This window comes from Juglans microcarpa x Juglans regia, chromosome 2S, assembly GCF_004785595.1.
Source record: "Juglans microcarpa x Juglans regia isolate MS1-56 chromosome 2S, Jm3101_v1.0, whole genome shotgun sequence".
NCBI classification, from domain to species: domain Eukaryota; kingdom Viridiplantae; phylum Streptophyta; class Magnoliopsida; order Fagales; family Juglandaceae; genus Juglans; species Juglans microcarpa x Juglans regia.
This window is the reverse complement of record NC_054597.1, coordinates 499,010-517,891: the sequence shown is the minus strand read 5'-3', so window position 1 is coordinate 517,891 and position 18,882 is coordinate 499,010. Positions and strand designations below refer to the sequence as shown.

Here is an 18,882-nt window from a genome sequence, read left to right as displayed (position 1 = left end):
AATGTCTTTTTAAAAAACAATTATTGATCCACCTAACACATTGTTAATATTAAGAAAAATAATTGAATTATGTTATATACAGATATTTTTATATAATTTTTATGTATTTTATTGATGTGATTGATTAAAATAATTATTTTATATTAAAAACAGTGTTGTAGCCAATCATATTAATGAAATGCATAAAGAGTACGTAAAAATGATTGCATGTATAATTTTTTATAAAAAGATTAATTTTTTTAATGATAGACTCTACTTTTTTTTAAAATGAGTGCGCGACTCTTACACAAAGATTAGTCAAGCAAATATGAAAGCACTTCTCTCTATAGATAGAATAAAAGTTAATTTTGTTGAATAAATAAATAATCCTTGACTAATTAAAAGTTCATGCGCTCCTTGCGCTGTAGATTTGATCAAAATATCTCATATTTTGCACTAAAATATCCCATGAAATAGAGACAATTATATATCTATTAATTATTAAGAGCTTGGATGTTCGTTCATTCGGGGTTTTTCATTGGCTAATTAAGCGGGAGATGTAATTTTAAATAAAGGGTATTTTTATAAAATATCTTATAAAAATAACATAATTTTATAAAAATATCTTTTATTTAATATATTATTATACAATATGTCGTATAAAATATTGTTGATATATCATTACTCTTTCGTGATTACCAAGTCTTCTAGCTAGACAGACTAATGATAACGTAATATTGGCCATGCTTCGTTCGCAAGGAAAGCCCACTGATCATGCAAATATCGTGGCTGTAATCGACATATCTGTAATACTTGGTTGGCTGAGATTGAAAGAAAAGATGTGGATCAAATCTTAGTACGGAAACGGAAATACATATGCAGTTAAAAGCCTCGGCTACACATACGAGCGAGGCACGGCTGACGTTTGAAGAATTGCTGAACAAGGAAATACAGAGACTTTTTAACGTGGTTAAGAACCTAAGAAAGCATCCACCTTTGCATTCGTTCCCCTAGACAAAAACTTCATGCAAATGGGTGGATTAACACCTGCCAAAGCGAGTATTGAGCTTGGCAGAGTCCAAATCCCATCGCCACAAATCAACCCAGACGCTACTGCTGGTCCAAATGCATCGGCCTTTGCCTTGTTTACCTTCCCCCACACAAATAGGATCAAGCTCCCTACACACATGTCAATGGCAAAGTATGATCCAAGATAAAAGGGTATTGCCATTGCCATGGGAAGTGGAATAAAGCCAGCCTTCTTCTTTCCAACTAAATCCCTGATCCCGTTGATTACTATGGCTGCAAAAAAGAAAACATAACAAAGTGTGAGGCAATGCTTCGGCAAAGCCGAGAACCCCTCAACCCCTAGGATTGACATATTGCGGTAAACGAGCGCATAAGGAGCCGGGTATTGTGAACCAGGAACTCCAAGATCATTGAATGCCTTGTAGAAGAGCCAAAAGACACAAGGAGAGATAACGCAACCCATTGCGGTTCCAATAATTTGACTCACGAACATGGACCTGGGTGAAGCCAACGTCATATAGCCTGTCTTAAAGTCCTGCATCAAATCAGATGCTGTGGATACAATGTTCATCATGACTCCACATGCTGCCAAACCTGCAAGAACCCCACCATGAGAGGCACCTGCCCATGCCCCAATCGTAAATATGGCAAGCTTTCCATACGTGGATGCTAATGACCAATCTGTCAGCCCGCAACCATAAGCATTACAAAAGGCTAGTGTTGGCGCTGTTATGTAAATTACCACAATATAGTACCACTTGAGCTGGCTAAAGATGTGCGGAAGTGTGACGACAGATATAATTGCTATGGTGACATAACCGGCAACAGCAAGCCATGTTGGAATCTGGTCCTTGAGAAATAGTGCCGTCCGACGTTGGTCATCATAAGACAGAGATGGAGAAAATTCAGGGGGGATCGACCTGATAAGGGAATAACTGAGCCCGGGTCTTTGTTTGATAGTTGTTGATACAAACCATATAGAGTGTGACTGAGGACCTTAAAAAAGTTATAGAGGCCATCACCAAGGATCATGGCTATAGCTATGAACACCTACAACAAAAGGAAAGAAGCAGGAGTTCATAAATTACAAACCTTTCAAGTTCAACAGTACCTTGGGGTTTTGAGCATGAAAAGATGAGTTACCCTGTAACCTTGAAGGCCATGTAGGCTGCTTGGGCTAAGCTCTGCAGAGTACCAAGAGCCCTTCCTTGCATCTATCAGTGGCCACATAATACCCCATGAAAGAACGGCTCCAACAAGAAGAGATATGTTGATTAGATATGGACAGATCATTCCAACGCCAACATAAGTAGCTGAGAAATCAAAGTAAAACCTGGTTTTTTGCCCAGTAACCACAAGTCTTTAGCATTTATCTGAACACCTTGTTGATCAGTAAGCAATGACCTAGCTAAATAAAGATAGCTAATTGCCGATGTTTATTATTCAAAAGAGAAGGTTGGATGGGGTGCTGACTCGGCAGTAGAAACAATTTACCACATATTTAAAATAAACAACTATAATTAAATATCCTTGCTCTAGATTTATTCAAAATATAACTATAAAAAATAGATTTATATTAAATATATATGCATTAAGGTTGAGTTATGTACCTGTTATCAAAGGCTTTGAGACCAAATGTCGGGAAGTTGGCAAATCCACAGCCATCACCTGCAGTAAAAAACCATTGGAAGAAGCCCCAAAGAAAGCTGAAGGAGAAGAACTTCCCAATGCTCTCACTTGTTTCCTGTTACGAAAGGATCATAGAAAAATTATGAGAACCAAAGATAATGTGTCAGTGATCCTAATAAGGAAAGTGCATTGTGTAGAAGGGTCAAGGCCTCACTTTGCTAGCTTGGCACCCTGTGGAGTGTGGAAGCTGTTGATAAGGTGGGCAGTTGCGGTACCACTTGGATATATCAACTTGAAGTCTATAATCATAATCTGTACCAAATCACACGTGAGTGTATTAAAAAACAATATGGACATTGCACCAGTCACCCCCTACCACATATATGTCAAAATTTTATGGAGTTTTCCGTTTTGTTCACTAAAAACCTTACTGGGTAGATGACGAAAGGTGAAATATACAATAAATGGGTCACCTTCATATATAGGTCAAAACATTTTTATATACATTGCGTATGTACTCTGTACGCCACCAAAAAAAAAAAAAAAAAAGGTTTTTGGAAGTCTATATGTACTTGAAGAATCTGTACATAGATGAAGAGAAGTTTATGTCGTAGACTGTGTATAGGTCAACAAAGGCCATTGACAAGCGTTGGGTTGTTAGTATGTTACCTTTCGAAGAGGCACCACTGAAAACAGACCGAGAAAGCTAACAACAAAAAGAAACCCAATCATCCATCCCAATGTTGGATTCTTAATATTTTGTGCATTATTAGCCTCTGTAGATTGTTTGGCAACAACTTCACTCATTCCAAAGAGGTAACTGCCAAAGCCACCTGCTCAATCAAACAAAAGATAAGATATATAACAATATGACATGGGAAAAATATTTAAAAGGTTGACAGGTGCCTGCTAATTTGATTCGGTTTGTAAAATTTTAACATCAACTTCTTTATCACTTATTTTGTAATCATCTCCTTATCTATTAATTATGGTGATAAAGGAGTGCATAAAAAAAAAAAAAAAGTGTGCAAATAATGCCATCGAATACGCAAAAATCCTAGAATGTGACAGTCATAGGGCCAGAGCTCATGTATATTAGGTTTATATGTGTATAATAAAAGAAGGGAGGCAAGGAAACATATGGCCAGTTTGTTAGTAGAAAAGGAATGTCAAATGTGCTGGTCCTCTCATTCCATCACACTATGATGCACTAGACATCCGTTGTCTTATTAGGTAAAAATAAGCTGCAACACGTTGCTGGATACACCACGAGGTCCAAAATAGTTTGAACCTGTAACAGGGATATGGAGATGTAATAGTTTATACATGTAAAACAAATTTTTTTTTTTTTAATTTTATATTGAAACATGTAAAACAATTTGATGGATACTCTAGAAACGAAGGTAGGGACAGTTGTCTTTGGCAGTAACCTTCTCCAGGAACAGAGGCGAAACCACAATCTTAAAATGAAGATGACAGATGAAATTAAGATTGATAGGATCATGGAGAAGTTGAGAGAAAGTGAAGAAGACATCTTTAGCTCCTTGATAATTTCTGTTTGAAATCTAAAGAATAGAATGACAACAAAAAAAAAAAAAAAAAAAGGACGAAAGAAGATTTGTATGAATGACAATAACTGTTATCCGGCTTCGGTGTGTGTCACTTTCTAAGCCCAAAAGTCAGATAGAAAATAAATAACATCACGGTCAAAGAAAGCGGGACAGCCGCAACTGTGTTAATATTTTACTTGAAAGTTGAAACGAAGAATATAGTTCTCCGCCCCATCATATAAAAGATGCAGTCACATCATACGGCGAAAAGGACACAATCGACTTGTAAAAGTAACGAATTATCAGGTCAATTTGGATACATATTTTCGGAGGATAGAGTCCCGAATAAAGACCCAGGCCAATAAAGGACTCACATGAAAAAGGAAAATGATAATGTCACGACTGATTCTTACCGTTCGATGTGATCGTTGGAATTTTTTATTTTAATTTTTTACTCAATGATTAAGAAAATATTTTTTAATAATATTATTATTATTTTAGTTTTTAAAAAAATATTTAAAAGTATGAAAAATACATGTAAAAAAAATAACAACCACAACCAAAAATGCTATGCAAATGGATAATTATCTAACATTATCTCTATCGTTTGAATTTGAGTCACGAATCACGATTACATTTGGTTTCAGTTTCATGGTTTTCGGATGCTCTGTTTGAGTTTGAATAGCAATAGCATTATCTTTGGAGCAGTTATTGGTGGACTGCTGTGGCACGGCATCATGATGGTTTGGTGCTGTCTCCACACCCACCCACCACAGCCACAACCAAAAATAAAAGGGAGGGAGATGAAGAAAAGGAAAAGAACGCCTCGAGCAAACGTCTCGACAAATTGGACTGCCAACTTAGGAGTTCACACCGGTATTTTAAATTTCATATCGTATCAGTTGGTATAGTCAAAATTTTTTATTTCGACCATCCGGTTGGTACAGGTACTATAATTGTTCCGTAGTGGCCAAAAACCGACCTCAATTTCTACATGTACCGGCCTATATTTCGGCCAGTACCAGCCGATATTTCGGCCTGTATTTTTTTTTTTCATTTTTTCAAACTATAAACTTATTTTTTAACCTCCAATTCAGACTAGACTATTTATAATTTATATATATATATATTTATATATAATTTATTTATATATAGATTATTATTTTGGAATATAATTTTTATATATTTTTTATATATATAATTTATTTATATATCAATTATTCCGAAACGTTATCTATAAATACTATCCTGAAACGATATTGGTATCGAAATATTTCGTTCCAGTGCCTTGACTGGTACGGTATTCAAAACATTGGTTCACACGTAACAAATTAACTTATATCAAATTAGATGCACATAGATTTATCTTTGATCAGCGTTTTGCAAATTAGATTCAACCCCTAATTCTTAACGAAAACATCCCTCACGCCACCCCAGATTCTGTGACAATCTCTCGGAGAACCGAGAAATGGAATTTCAGTTCTGTAGCTTCAACCCGCCAAAGCGTGACATCGACAAAAATCAACCCAATAGTAATAAACGCATCACGGAAGCGAAAGAGCAATGAAACGAAAGGAGATGCACATACCACTGAAAGCAATGCCGGAGGAGGCAACAACGCAGGTCTGTATAACGGTGTTCTCTTGCCTGGTGAAAGGCTGCCTCAGCATCCCGGACTTCTCTAGGAACTTGGTCCAAGTCTTGACGAAGAAGAAGCCCAGCAGCCCCGCAGACACGTTGAGGGATGGTATAATCCCAGTGGTCAGGTTGAGCTTCATCACGATGAAGGTGAAGAGAACCCCTAACACGAAGCTCACCACAAAGGCCCTCAACGTCAGCTGCTTTTGCCATGGAGGCACCTGCATGCTAGAGAATACTTTCTCAACGGACAATAGTTCCTTGTCCTCGGCAGCTGCTTCTCCTTGTGCGGAAACGGTCAGGGCATCGGTATTGGAAGTAATCTGATCCTTCTTTTGCTCGCCTCTGGTCCCCATCATTCCAGATATGCCGATCTTCGTTTCGAATATCGGCGCTTCTTCTGCGGTCACTCTCCCCCTGGCTCGGGTCACGGCTCGCTCTATTTCTCAAAGCGTGAAAGGTATCCTTTATATTTAATGCAGTGCCGTGGGGAAGTCCACGAAGCGACGATAATCAAGGGCAGGGCCGTTAGTTTTGGAATGCTTTTCTTTCTTATTTATTAGGGAAGGGAAATACCAGACGGGCGCCACCGTTGACACCCTTCGACAGATTTAATAAATTAACAAAAAAAATTTGTGTAATCTTTTTTTCCTCTTTTTTTTTTTTTTAATGCATTCCACTTACGTGAATGATTGTCAATATGTAAAAATAGTTATACGTAATAAAACTCATAAGTTAATTGTTTTTATTGTCAATAAAAAAAATATTTATTATTTCGTTTAGTTACACACTTCAATGAAATGAAATGAAATATTTTTTAAAAAAATTAAATAAAAAATTGTTATAATATTATTTTTTAATATTATTTTATTTTATAACTTAAAAAAATTAAATTATTTATTATATTTTATATAAAAATTTAAAATAATTATAATAATTATATAAAATAAAATAAAATAATTTAATTTTGTATAACAAACCGAGCCATAACTTATAGCAATTTTTCTTAAAAGAATATTAGGTCAACTGTAATCACGTGTAGCAGGATTCGTTACCATAATTGCAGCCTCGAACAGTTGGAATTGTTATTATTATTATTATTATTATTATATTTCCAACCAAAGAGTAACTAAAAGCTGAAACGATTTTACGCTGTCAAAATCCCTCAGTCCTGACAGCTCAGCGTAGTTCAAAACTTTGATCTCACACGAGAACTTGCGCCCAATTCTACATCGGCAGTCAGCCTTGCCAGTCAGCCTTGCCTTTACTTTAGTAATAGCTGAGGCTGTAAACGAGAGTAATTAGCAGGAAAGCTGTAATGCCAGCTTAGCTTTACCAATCAAGACTAATTAATGGATTAATAATCGTATGAACTGAATTTTTATTTGTTTATAAATAAATAGAAAACGCCGCCGGTGAACAAATAATATTTAGTACGAAGAAGTTATAACGGCAAATCAGCAGAGCACTCTCAATGGTATTGTAAAATACACTTTTTTTTTAAAATATAAAGAAAGATAATTCTTCTATCATATATTCTATTTCTATTTTACATTTAACTACTATAAATTCTTTACATATAGAGGTAACTATTAATTCATTTAAATAATTTTTTATTATTTATCTCTCATTTCATCTTCTTTCATTTTTATTTTATTTTTATTTTTATTGTATTTTCATTTCAACAAAGCTAGATACAACCGGCATGTGCACACGCCGGATACTCGCCACGTAATTTAATAAAACACACCATTTTACTCGAGTTCTACTCTTTAGTCTTTACCACCTTCTCCTTCTTCTTCCCAACATCCCCTTCTTCCTTTTCCCTTCACCTTTTGTCTGTTTTTTCTTAGAATTTCCTAAGCTCGCACGTCCCCTTCTCCTTAACCTGTGTAAAACCATCGAAGTCCCTTCTTAGTTGCCATCTGCAGTATGATTGCAGATTCATGGCATTATTTTTAACCAGATTTTCAACCAAATCTTGGCATTATACTGCACACATATATATATATATATATTTCAATCCTCAAAACACAGATAGTATCTTCCTTCCCTTCCAGAAAGTCTAATTGTATTGAAGCGTTTTTTTATGGAATGCTTTGTTACTCGGTGACTCTCATACCCATATGGTTTCTGAATTAAAGGATTTTGTCAAAAAACTAAACTCATTGCCAAAAATGACTATAAGTATTTCCCTTCTTTTTTTTCAAAAAAAAAAAAAAAACTTGATACCTAGTGATGGCGTTTTTCTTCCCAAATGAAATGTTATGTTAAAAATAGGTTTGAGCATTTCCAATGAAAAATGAAAGATGGAACGCACAAAATGCTTCTTCCCTTCTCAGATCTTTTCTCTCTTGAGATGTTAGGTATGTTGGACTTCAATTTGAAATTGAGTAATTCTATATATAATTATGAAATGTACAACTACCGCATAATCTTTTAAAAAAATAATAAAATTTATTATTAAAAAATTAATTTTTTTTATGTGAATCTTATATTTTATTTTATATTTTTTAAATAATTACAAGATAGTTATAAAATTCACGATGCAAATATCTTTTCTCTTTAAAATTTATTGGACTTCTCCTTAAAAAATAAGTTCCGGAGATGTTAGGCGTGTTGCCAAAAATTTTAGGTGCGTTGAACTTCTCAATTGTTTTTTTCAGTTTCTGACAAATGTCGACGTGCCACGTCAGACGGATTCACACCGGTTTCAAGCCGGTGGTATGTAGCAACTCTCTTATCAAAATCAAAAAAAGATATTGTTAATAATAAAAACTTGTATTTTTTTAAGTAATTTAAAATATTAAATCATACATAAAGAAATATTTTAAATATCAAAATATATGATGTATAGAGAAATATTTAAAATATATACTATGTAGAAAATATAATATTTTAAATAAATTAAAATTTAAAAAATATAATATTCAAATAATATAAATAAAAAATAAATTAATTAATGTATGACGTACTGTAAAAATTAATATGTAAAATAAAAATAAATAAATTTTGATGATATATTTTAAAAAATAGGATAAAGATGCTATTAAAAAAGTGCTCTTAAATATGGAAAAAAAATAACTGAGCAGGCAGCAAGTGCTTAACACTTTGCAGTCTCTTGCTCTAACGCGTACGCTTGAAGACACCAACCAGAAATTATGAACTAATAAATAAGCTTTTTTGCTATAAAACAAACTACGAAATTCCAACAAATATATTCGAATATTTCTTTTTCCGTTGTTTTCTTCTCTTTTATAGGAACAGTTCAGAAACTTCAACAAAAGCTTATAGATGACAATCCGGAGAACTAACTGCAACTCGTAATAAAACAAAGACTCGGCACAAAAATCACCAAACAACAACATCCATATTCTGAATGTGCTCCAGAGTAACAAAAGAAAAGAGGATACAAAGTTCTAGTAATGACATGTAAACCGTCCTCTTGTGTAAAGGAGTTTTCTAACGGTTTGCCTTGGCAACTCTCTCAATCTCGTCCTTCTTCTTGATGGCATAACTGAGATACATCAGTAGATACCATTAGTGATCACTAAAAAATAAATATGACAAGGAACATCATAGAAGCAACAAAATCAAGCCTATTCTGTTAACACTACAAACTAAAATTTCAAGCAGAATATTACTAGATGTATGGGTGAAGTGCAGAAAATCGAGGCTGCAGTTACCTGTTTGATGAACCCTTTGCAGCATTAATAAGCTCATCAGCCAAACATTCTGCTATAGTTTTGATGTTCCTAAAAGCAGATTCCCTCGCTCCAGTTGTAATGAGATAAATAGCTTGATTAACACGTCGCAGTGGAGAAATATCCACAGCCTGACGCCTGACAACTCCTGCAGAGCCAATACGTGTAGCATCTTCCCTTGGCCCACTGTCGTAACAATAGGAAAGAGTAAATATAAATATGATTCAACCATGAAAGGTTACACTTGAGGGACCCATACAAATTGATACTTTCTCATTTGTATACCTGTTGACCACGGCATCAACTATAACTTGGATGGGATTTAGGTCTGTCAGCAAGTGAATGATTTCCATTGCATGCTTTATAATCCTCACGGCCATCAACTTTTTCCCATTATTTCGCCCATGCATCATCAGAGAGTTTGTAAGCCTCTCCACAATTGGGCACTGAGCCTTACGAAAACGCTTGACCGAGTACCTTCCAGCTGTATGTGGGACAAAGGTTGCATGCTTGGCTGGAACAACACCTATGTAATCACTCAAAGATATGTCGCTAACCTACAGAGCATATTACAACATGCCATCAAAATTTAGGCAATATGATTCGGATGAGCAATTCTAATTACGAATGACGTCAATTTTTTGCAATAAGTTGGCCATGTGACCGATGCAAGAACAAATTTGTTAACTTCTCTGTAACAAATTTTGATGCAACCAGAAGGAACAACATCCATTTTTTTTTTAACAAGTACGAAGAATTTATTAAACCACATAATTAGGCAAGGCCCAAGTACACAGGAAGTATACAGGAGATGAACCTAATTACAAGCTAAGCGCTGTGAAAAACAGAAACAACATCCAAATTGACAGGCAACCTAGATAAAATTGAAACTTCAAAAACCTTGGGAGGAAAATACCCTACTTTTTTCCCTCTTTTCTCTGGCAAATACGTCAATGAGAAGAGAAGAACATGGGTTTTAGATATGTCATGCTTCAGGCAGAGTGGATAAGTATGCCCCTAAAAGAATCACGAAACATATCCATCTGCCAAATTTTCAATCATAACAGTTCTCCTGAGGGCTCCATCATGAATTATGAAAGAATAATTTTCATAAAAATGGCAATTTTTTGTATCTCATAATGGAAACAAATGGTACAAGGAAAGATTTATCAAGTATGACTCCTTAATCAAAGATCCATAACTCTTTATGGGAGCTGATGGCAAAGAGAGCAAAGGTACTCTTTTATTAGTAGTCAGTTTTATTGAAAAGCGCAAAAGGCTCAACCGAGGGACACATGATGTATACAAGAGACAAGAAAGAAGCTATGCTTATAACATAAAACTAATATAAGAAGCTCAAAACTTCATGACATTGAAGTCTCAACACCCATATACCTTGGTAGATTTGGTCAAAAACTAGAAAATACAGAGAAAAAGCAGTCTCTCTTAAGTGGAATATATTATATTGAATCACAGGACTGCATTGGTTATAAGTAATCTCCAAATACAACAGATTGAAACGTCGCTCCTAACATATTTCATTCATGAAACTTTTGAAACTGCAGAGGCATTAGATTTCACCAACTACACTCACTTCCCAGTTGTCAGTGGAAGTTTTTTGCAATTACAAGTCTGGTTTCGCAAGGTTTGCCGTACATTGCCCTCTGTTTTGGACTTATTTGGAACATAATAAAAAAAAAGTGTACGTAGTTCATACAACAGTAAAAAAAAAAAAAGACATGAACCACATATACAGACAACAACGGAAGTGGAGATTTTTTACAATAGTGTAAGAATTGAGGTTTGAAGTTTTTTCATATTCCAGTTGCCTCTGAAGAACCAAAGTAGGCACAAAATTAATAAATAGGGAAAACAGAATCTATTAGAAAAAATAGACTGGCAGACTAATCTGGGAATGTAAGAAGGGTAGTATTAAAAAATAATCAACATTAAAACCAAAAATATAAAGGAAGAAGGGAAAAAACCTGAACGTCCTCAAAGGTCCAGCGATTGAAGAGCTTGACTTCGTTGGAAAGCAGGGTTGGATCCTGAGGAGTAACCACCGCACTTTCCATTCTTGTGCCTTCAATACACGTCAAAATACAGCCTAGAATTCAGAAAGAGCTTCGTAGATATATCTCACAGAAGCAAATAATAGAGACACACCGAACCTCACCTTTCTGTGCGAGAGATAAAGAGTGACAGTTTCACAGCAGCGGCCGGCAGGGAATGGGAAAGAGATTGCAGTATGCGGAAGCTATGCGAAGAAACCCTAAATTGTTTTGGGGCTAAAACCCACGCCTAACAAAGATCGACCGCCGGGTCCTGCTCAGCCCGGCCCAAGAAGAATAATAATTTCGTTTTCTAATATTTCTCCTCAAAATTCAATTACGGCATGTTTAATTCTGTTAATAAAAGTGAAATATTTTAAGTAAAAATATTTATATGATTTTAAAAAAATAAAACAGAAAAAATTAAATAAAAATATCATAAGATTAAAAATTAATTGAATATTATTTTTATTTTGAAGTTTATAAAAGTTGTATTGATTTTTATGCTTCAATAATAATTAAGTAATGATTAGATAAAAAAGATAAAAATTTAGAAATTAAAAAGTGTTTTGTGTTTGAGTGATATTTGTAAACGAAGTTATGATAAATTTTGAGAATCCTAGTAATACCCAACAATGCCTTTAATCATTTACTAACATAATATGCCTCTAATTAGATGAATTATTTGGTAATCTCACTATATAGTCAGGGATGTCATATTATAAAAAATTTTGTTTATATAAAAATCTCAATGATATTATATTTTATGATAGAATGAAAATACCAAGTCATCCATGTTTTAAAAATATATAATAACTTTGTTTTTAAGAATCCTTGCAAGCAAAATACAAGGTCAAAATATACATTAAATTTATGCATGTCCTTTTAAGGATAAAACGTGGATCTATTGAAATTAGACACGATAAATGAATAATATATATTTCATATCAGGATAATATATATATATATATGTCCTTATATATCACACGAGTAATGCTAAATACAATTTAAGATGTACAAGTCACGTGTACTCATTTTGAAAAAAATTGAGTCTCTTTATTAAAAAAATAATTTTTTCACGTAAATCACAGATTTAATCACTTTTTTAAAAGGAAGTACACAAAACTTGCACATTATATAACTAAAAATATCAACTCACATTTCATCCATTAAAAGCTTCCCAAAGCAGCAGGTTAGGAGAGAAGGCCTCTATCCGAATATGAAAGGTCCTCAATAGAATCAAACAGATTATAAACTCGAGATATTGGGGTAAACATTTTGATTTGAATGCCTACGAATCTCCAATGGTTAAAAATGAGTTCACAACTGAATATCCATGCATGCATGACCCTCAGGGCCTCGAGATAAGAAGTAGAATGACAACGAACGGAATGCCATAGAAAGGCGGCTGCATTAATTCATCGTTTCATACAAAAGCATCACTGGTTCGCTACATTAAAAATTACAAACCCATAATTAACAAGGAGCAATGGTATCAAGTAGCGAGCCCATTAACACACTTGCAATGACAACCTTAAACAATGCCCAGAAAAAAACAAAGCATTATAAATGTATTTGACATTTGCAGCAATCAAATTATTACAACCACCTTGCAAATGCCTCCTGCCAAACTCAAAAGATTAGCCCCGCTTAAAAATCTCAACAAGAATCTCCACAGCAACTTTTAGGACATCACGGCGTACTCCAATATCGGAATAATAACGAGCGGCACAATACATGCCCAAACCAACCACTGGCAAGCCGCTAAAACTGGGAGTGACATATCGTAGTGAATAAGCAATTACAGCATTAGCAGCAGCTCGAATGGATGACGCCTGTCCACTTCCTCCCATGCCGATGCTACTGAACACAATCAAACCTGTTTTGCAATATATGGCAAAGTCTTCGCAGTTGTTCTTGAAAACATCATAGGAACCAAAGCCATTCTGAAGGAGATATTTAGCACGGTGAATAACATCTTCTGGTGGATCAGATGGAGCAAGAGTGCAGGTACCTCCACGAACTTGGGCAAAAAAGAATGCGGATGTGACACCATACTCAAAAAGGTACAGATTTCCACCCGAAAGAAAACAATCTATACAAGAAGTGACGACTCCATTGAGTTTCGATTGATCTCCACAGCTTGAGCAAGGAATGTCCATGGAAGAATAGGATTTATAGCCAGGTGCTGAGCTCACAATGATGCGGTCTAGCACAAATCCTATTCCAATATCCTGGCCGTCTGGACCACGAGTAAAGTGGATAACATTTCCCTCGCCGACATATATCCCTGTTATTACAGGGTACCAAAAAATAAAAAAACAATAGAGAACTAAGAAAATGAAAACATGAAATAGGGGGAAAAAGTCCATCACCGCATGTCAATTATGGGCACCAGAAGCTATCACAAAAGTATCTTGCATCATTTTTTTGGAGTTTTCACGACTCTATAACCTCTACATTCTCAGCCATTGTCAATCAATGGACATGTTTCCCTACACCTTTTTTTTCATAAGTCCAATTTCCCCTACACACCTATTTGGATAAAAAAAAAATATATGCACTGCTTGACAGAGACATAGTTCTTCAATAGAGTGAATGTCAAAAGGGAGGAGTGGGGGGAAGGGGGAGATCATGGCTTAAATTCAAGGTCTATCATCACAGGAGTGGGAAAGGGAGAAACAAAGATAAAGATTTGAAAGGCAATAAACATGGTATAGCCTTGTTGTTGTGAAGAGTCAATTCTGCAGATATTAAGTCTAACTTTGAAAAACGGTTAAAGCTGGAAAATCAAAATTCTTAAGAAGGTAAATCGTTAGCTATTTTAATAAGATTTCGCTGCATTGTCATAACAACTGCAAACAAATATAGAAACGCATCCCCAATGCTTTAAACATATATTTAGTAGAACCATTAATGTATAACAAAGGGAAATTAAGATATAAATGAGAGGACGGCGTTTGTTTTGCTTCACCACTCAAAAAAATTGTCTTTTTGTTCTCTCCAGAAACAGATCATGAGGCATGGTTCCCAGAATTGTAATTACAGTGAGATAAGTTGATTAAGCAGTAACTCTTTTAAAGATGAATAATTAGCACAACAATATCCATGAAATGCATAAGTAATAAACAAAATGTAGACTTCATAAACTTGAAAAAAGAGAAGGAAAAGAAAAGGGAAGAAGGCTTGACCATGGTGGGCGTAGATATAGGCGTGCCTCCAAGAGTAGATGTGATCCCCCGGTTTCAAATTCTCCCTCTCGATCTTGTTCGACAGCACTCCCATCTCCTTCGATCTGTGAGAGAGAGAGAGAGAGAGAGAGAGAGGATGGGGGATTCTAGAAGGCGACGGGGATGCAACTCCTTAAATGCAGTAGCTTGCTCGGCCTCTACGCATTCCCTTTTAAACAAAAAAAAGTTGTAACACAGTCTTCGATTCTTTCATATGATAATGATACGTCTGTGTTAAGACTTCTAATCATATTTTGGTTCCCCCCCAAAAAAAAATATTTGGGTAGTACTAGTGTGCAAAGTTTTACTTTTTTTTTTTTTTTCTTTTTCTTTTTACTTTTTAAATTTGTACTAGTGTGCCGTCCATTAGTACAAATTTTAATTTTTTTTTCTTTATATTTTTTTTGACATTTAAATATTTCTAAAAAATATATAAAAAAATCAATACACTAATAATCACTTTATTAATCAATAAGAAAAAAAAATTAAAAAAATTAAATATATAAGCGGTCAAAATGACACGGCGTAGTAGCATTATTCATTATATTTTGGTGTGGAATGCTCCTCCCTCCCCCTCTCTCTCTCTCTCTCTAAAAACTCCAATTCTGATTTTTGTCCAAAGATGTTTATTTTGCTTAGTTTTATTTTACTTCCTTCAAGGTGGAAAAGGATAGATTTATAACTTTCCAGCAACTCCCAAGAGACACACGCTACACAAACAAATTCTCAGGTAAAAAATCGTTAGGAGAAAAGTGGTGGTTTTGCAAAAATCATCGCGTGTGGTCCTCAAGCACCACCCATTCCGACAGGTTTTCTTGACACACGCGCCAGATCACCGGACTAACCACCACCAGACATTTCAGATCCGACCTTTGTGGCTCAAAAAAGATAAGTGTGCTGTCTTCACAGGCTGTCACAGATTCTGAAGTCTACTAGAGTTGGTCAAAACTATAATCCGTCATTTTTCGCATCTATATTACTTCTCTCATTTTTGGTTTCTTTATTGTTAATTAAAAAAAAAAAAAAGAGTTCCTCTCTCGAACATTTATCTGTTGAGGTTGAGTCTCTGTTTAGGCAGAGAATGTTGTCTCTTGAACGTTTGTCTGTAGAGAGTAACAACAATAGTGAAGACTAGACCAATCACAAAAAGAAATAGTGTACTGGTAGAGCTCCAAATGTATTATTTTAGTTTATGATGTCATGTTTAATATAAGAATATCCCAGAATGTATCCGATCATGGATGTAAGTTGATTTGATGAATGAATGATGACAATTTCTCTTAAAAAAATATTTTGATGTCGAATGGAAAATTTTAAAACTTTTAATTATGTAAATCAAATTTTGTTAAGTAAGGAATATCAATCACGCGTTTTTTACACAAGTATTTTCATTAGTTTGGATAAAATTTATTTTAATTTGTTATATTTTTATGGTTAGTTTTGAGAACACCCCCCCCCCGGGGGTGTTTTTAAGGAGCGTTAAAAATTCTATTCATTTTCTATTATCAGGAGAAAATATAGCAATTGGGTTATAGTTTGAGAAAACTATTTTCATTCTAACTTTAGTAACCTAATCTTGTTTGGATTTTATTTTTCAAATTTGACATTTTTTTCTTTACTTGTTTTTATCCAAGCGAGGACCTATTGTATTCTCCCCTGTTTTGCACTCTTAAAGGATCTTTTTAATTTAACAATGCTCATCACTTTGTAACTCTTAAATATGAGAAATGCTTGGGATTCCGATTTTGGGTCCCAAGCATTTATACCGATATTTTTTTTTTATTTAATGATTAAGTAAGTATTTTTTTTAATAATATTGTGATTATGATTTTTTTTAAATGTTTAAGAATATAAAAAAAATGCATTAAAAAAAAAAAAAGGGCATTTAGCCTTCTAGGTGGGCAACATCGGAAGCAATTATCGGTGGCTCTAATACTGTCTATGCATTCTTAGTCTTTTTGTATATTCAGATTTGATACCAAATAATTTATAAATAAGTAAAATAAAAATAATTTTTTAATCATTTAATATATGAGAAAAGATTGATAGTTCAAACAATGATAGATAATAATTTTTATATTAAATAAAATCAATATTAAGTTGAAATTTAAAATCTAAAATAGGTATAATCCGTGGGCTAAAGGATGGTAATACTGATAAAAATAGGATAGACTTCAAAAAAAAAAATTAGGAGAGGTTTTATTTGCAACACATTACCATTGACATCGACGGAGGAAGGGCGAGAGGCAGAAATCCAAATTTCCAATTCCTCCGCAACTAATCGCGAAAGAAGAGGAAAAAAAAAAAAAAACGCATAGACGGAGACCACGAAAAATTCAAAAATTCAAGGCATGGCTTCATCCACACAGTGTCTCCTCCAATTAGTCATCCTCTCCGTCTTAGTAATCTCCGCCGACGCCAGGCCCTGCAAAACGCTCTTCATCTCATGATCCTACTCTTTCTCCTTCAAGCAAAACCCTTCCTCCTCTGGTGTCATCACTGACGTAACCGAGATCAGCCGCTTCAACCCCAGGACCACGTTCGATCGGGCATTCCCCTCCGATGTCTTCATCTTTCCGGCCGAGGATGAGGTGCGGGATCGTCTGATCCAGCGGGACGACATGGCGTACGGGTTGGGGTTGAAGAAGTCTTTGTCCTCCTCCTACGACTTCAGCTCGCTTCGGGACCGCACCAAGGATATGATGAGCGTGGTGCTGGCTCTACTCTTCGGTGTCGGTTGTGGGGCCTCATGTCCGTCACCTTGTACCTGGCATGGTCCCTCTTCTCCAACCGCTTCTACGACCTCCGCTACGGCTCTCCCTATTCTGCCGAAAACGACCGCCACGAAGACAATGAGTTCAGCCCCAAGAAGATGGGATACATGAAAATTCCGGCAGTTGATTCTGTGCCCGCACCCGCATCCGCCCCTGCCTCGGCCAAGCAAGTGGCATGAGAGTGCATAGTTCAAACTTCACCATTAATAAAAAGTAGGGTTGATGGAGCTTGTGAGTCTAAGAGCCCCCTCAATGATTCTTTATCTTTTCCTTCAAAATACATTATTAAAATCTATTTTTTTTTATTTTACATACTAATATTTATAATATATCATATATCAATTTATCTATTTTTTATTCATATCATTTAAATATTATATTTTTTAATATTTTTTTATTTATTTTCAAATATTTTCTCTATCTATTAATAATATCCTCAACTCAAATCTTTTGATATTTGCAATAAATAATATGACATATACAATGTCATATAATTATATTCTATTTTAAATTAATCCAAATTTATAAATTAAAGCAGAGTATAAATTAATTGAAAAAATAAAAAAGAATAGATTAATTCAATTTCAAATTTTGTCTTTAGGGTCGAGCAAAGAATAAAGTGTAGGAATGAGAGAGAGGATCTGAAATAAAAATAAATATCTTTTGAAGAAATGAGGAAAATCAAATAGCAAGATAGAAAAACTAATTTAAAATGTTTACAAGGATGAATAGTTCCCTCCACATCTAGCATGCTACTATAGCAGAATGTAAAATGAAAGATGTAATACAAGATCCATTGGAGGGCACTTTTAGGAGAATTTCTTTATATTTTAAAGAAAAATATATTATAGAACATCTATTGGAAGTGCTCTAAGGGTGGGTTCAGGGGCGGAATTATGTTGGAGATTGGGAGCAGTAGTTTTAAAAATTAGTCTTATATATTGTATAATAAGATTGCCCTCAACACTCAAACACACAGTATATCAGTCAAATGTCTTTAATTTCATTAACATAATAGTTTTGATTTGACATCTCTATCTCTCTTTATTTGTCTTTGGTGTGCATTGTGCGGTTTATTTAGTTTCATATCATTTATATCATATAAGTTTTTCTTATATTTTTGAGCTTACATAGTTACATAATTTTTTTTTTATTTTTTTATTCTCATCTGGGTTATTCTCAATTTCATTGAGTTTCTTGCCTATCACCTATATATAATATTCTTTTACAACATTTGAGATGTTTTTAAGCACATATTAATTAGTTAACCAGCTAGAAGTTTCAAGAGAGTTTATCTA

At 34.6% G+C, this 18,882-nt stretch overlaps 2 protein-coding genes and 1 pseudogene across 2 annotated transcripts; all 3 read right to left on the bottom strand.

Moving 5' to 3' along the window:
* Positions 1–822: 822 nt before the first annotated feature.
* Positions 823–6,334, bottom strand: LOC121251886 (annotated as a pseudogene).
* Positions 6,335–9,031: 2,697 nt separating this feature from the next.
* LOC121251885 (40S ribosomal protein S5-like) lies at positions 9,032–11,895 on the bottom strand. The gene is made up of 5 exons (XM_041151285.1): positions 11,706–11,895; positions 11,515–11,612; positions 9,815–10,086; positions 9,512–9,715; positions 9,032–9,342 (listed from the first exon to the last, which is right to left on the bottom strand). Exons 2-5 carry the CDS (start codon positions 11,602–11,604, stop codon positions 9,288–9,290), a joined length of 621 nt encoding a protein of 206 aa, XP_041007219.1. The 5' UTR covers positions 11,605–11,612; positions 11,706–11,895; the 3' UTR covers positions 9,032–9,287.
* A 1,237-nt stretch (positions 11,896–13,132) lies between these two features.
* On the bottom strand, positions 13,133–14,925 carry LOC121253059 (protein LEAD-SENSITIVE 1-like). Its single transcript, XM_041152955.1, has 2 exons — positions 14,772–14,925; positions 13,133–13,870 (listed from the first exon to the last, which is right to left on the bottom strand). Exons 1-2 carry the CDS (start codon positions 14,863–14,865, stop codon positions 13,221–13,223), a joined length of 744 nt encoding a protein of 247 aa, XP_041008889.1. The 5' UTR covers positions 14,866–14,925; the 3' UTR covers positions 13,133–13,220.
* Between the last annotated feature and the right edge of the window lie 3,957 nt (positions 14,926–18,882).

Excerpts from the sequence above, each read along its gene's own strand:
- LOC121251885 (XM_041151285.1), bottom strand. The coding sequence starts at position 11,604 with ATGGAAAGTGCGGTGGTTACTCCTCAGGATCCAACCCTGCTTTCCAAC. Across the intron at positions 9,716-9,814 it reads GTTGATGCCGTGGTCAACAG|TGGGCCAAGGGAAGATGCTA; the intron begins GTATACAAATGA and ends TTGTTACGACAG. Across the intron at positions 9,343-9,511 it reads GCAAAGGGTTCATCAAACAG|TTATGCCATCAAGAAGAAGG; the intron begins GTAACTGCAGCC and ends GATGTATCTCAG.
- LOC121253059 (XM_041152955.1), bottom strand. The coding sequence starts at position 14,865 with ATGGGAGTGCTGTCGAACAAGATCGAGAGGGAGAATTTGAAACCGGGG. Across the intron at positions 13,871-14,771 it reads CTATATCTACGCCCACCATG|GGATATATGTCGGCGAGGGA; the intron begins GTCAAGCCTTCT and ends CTGTAATAACAG.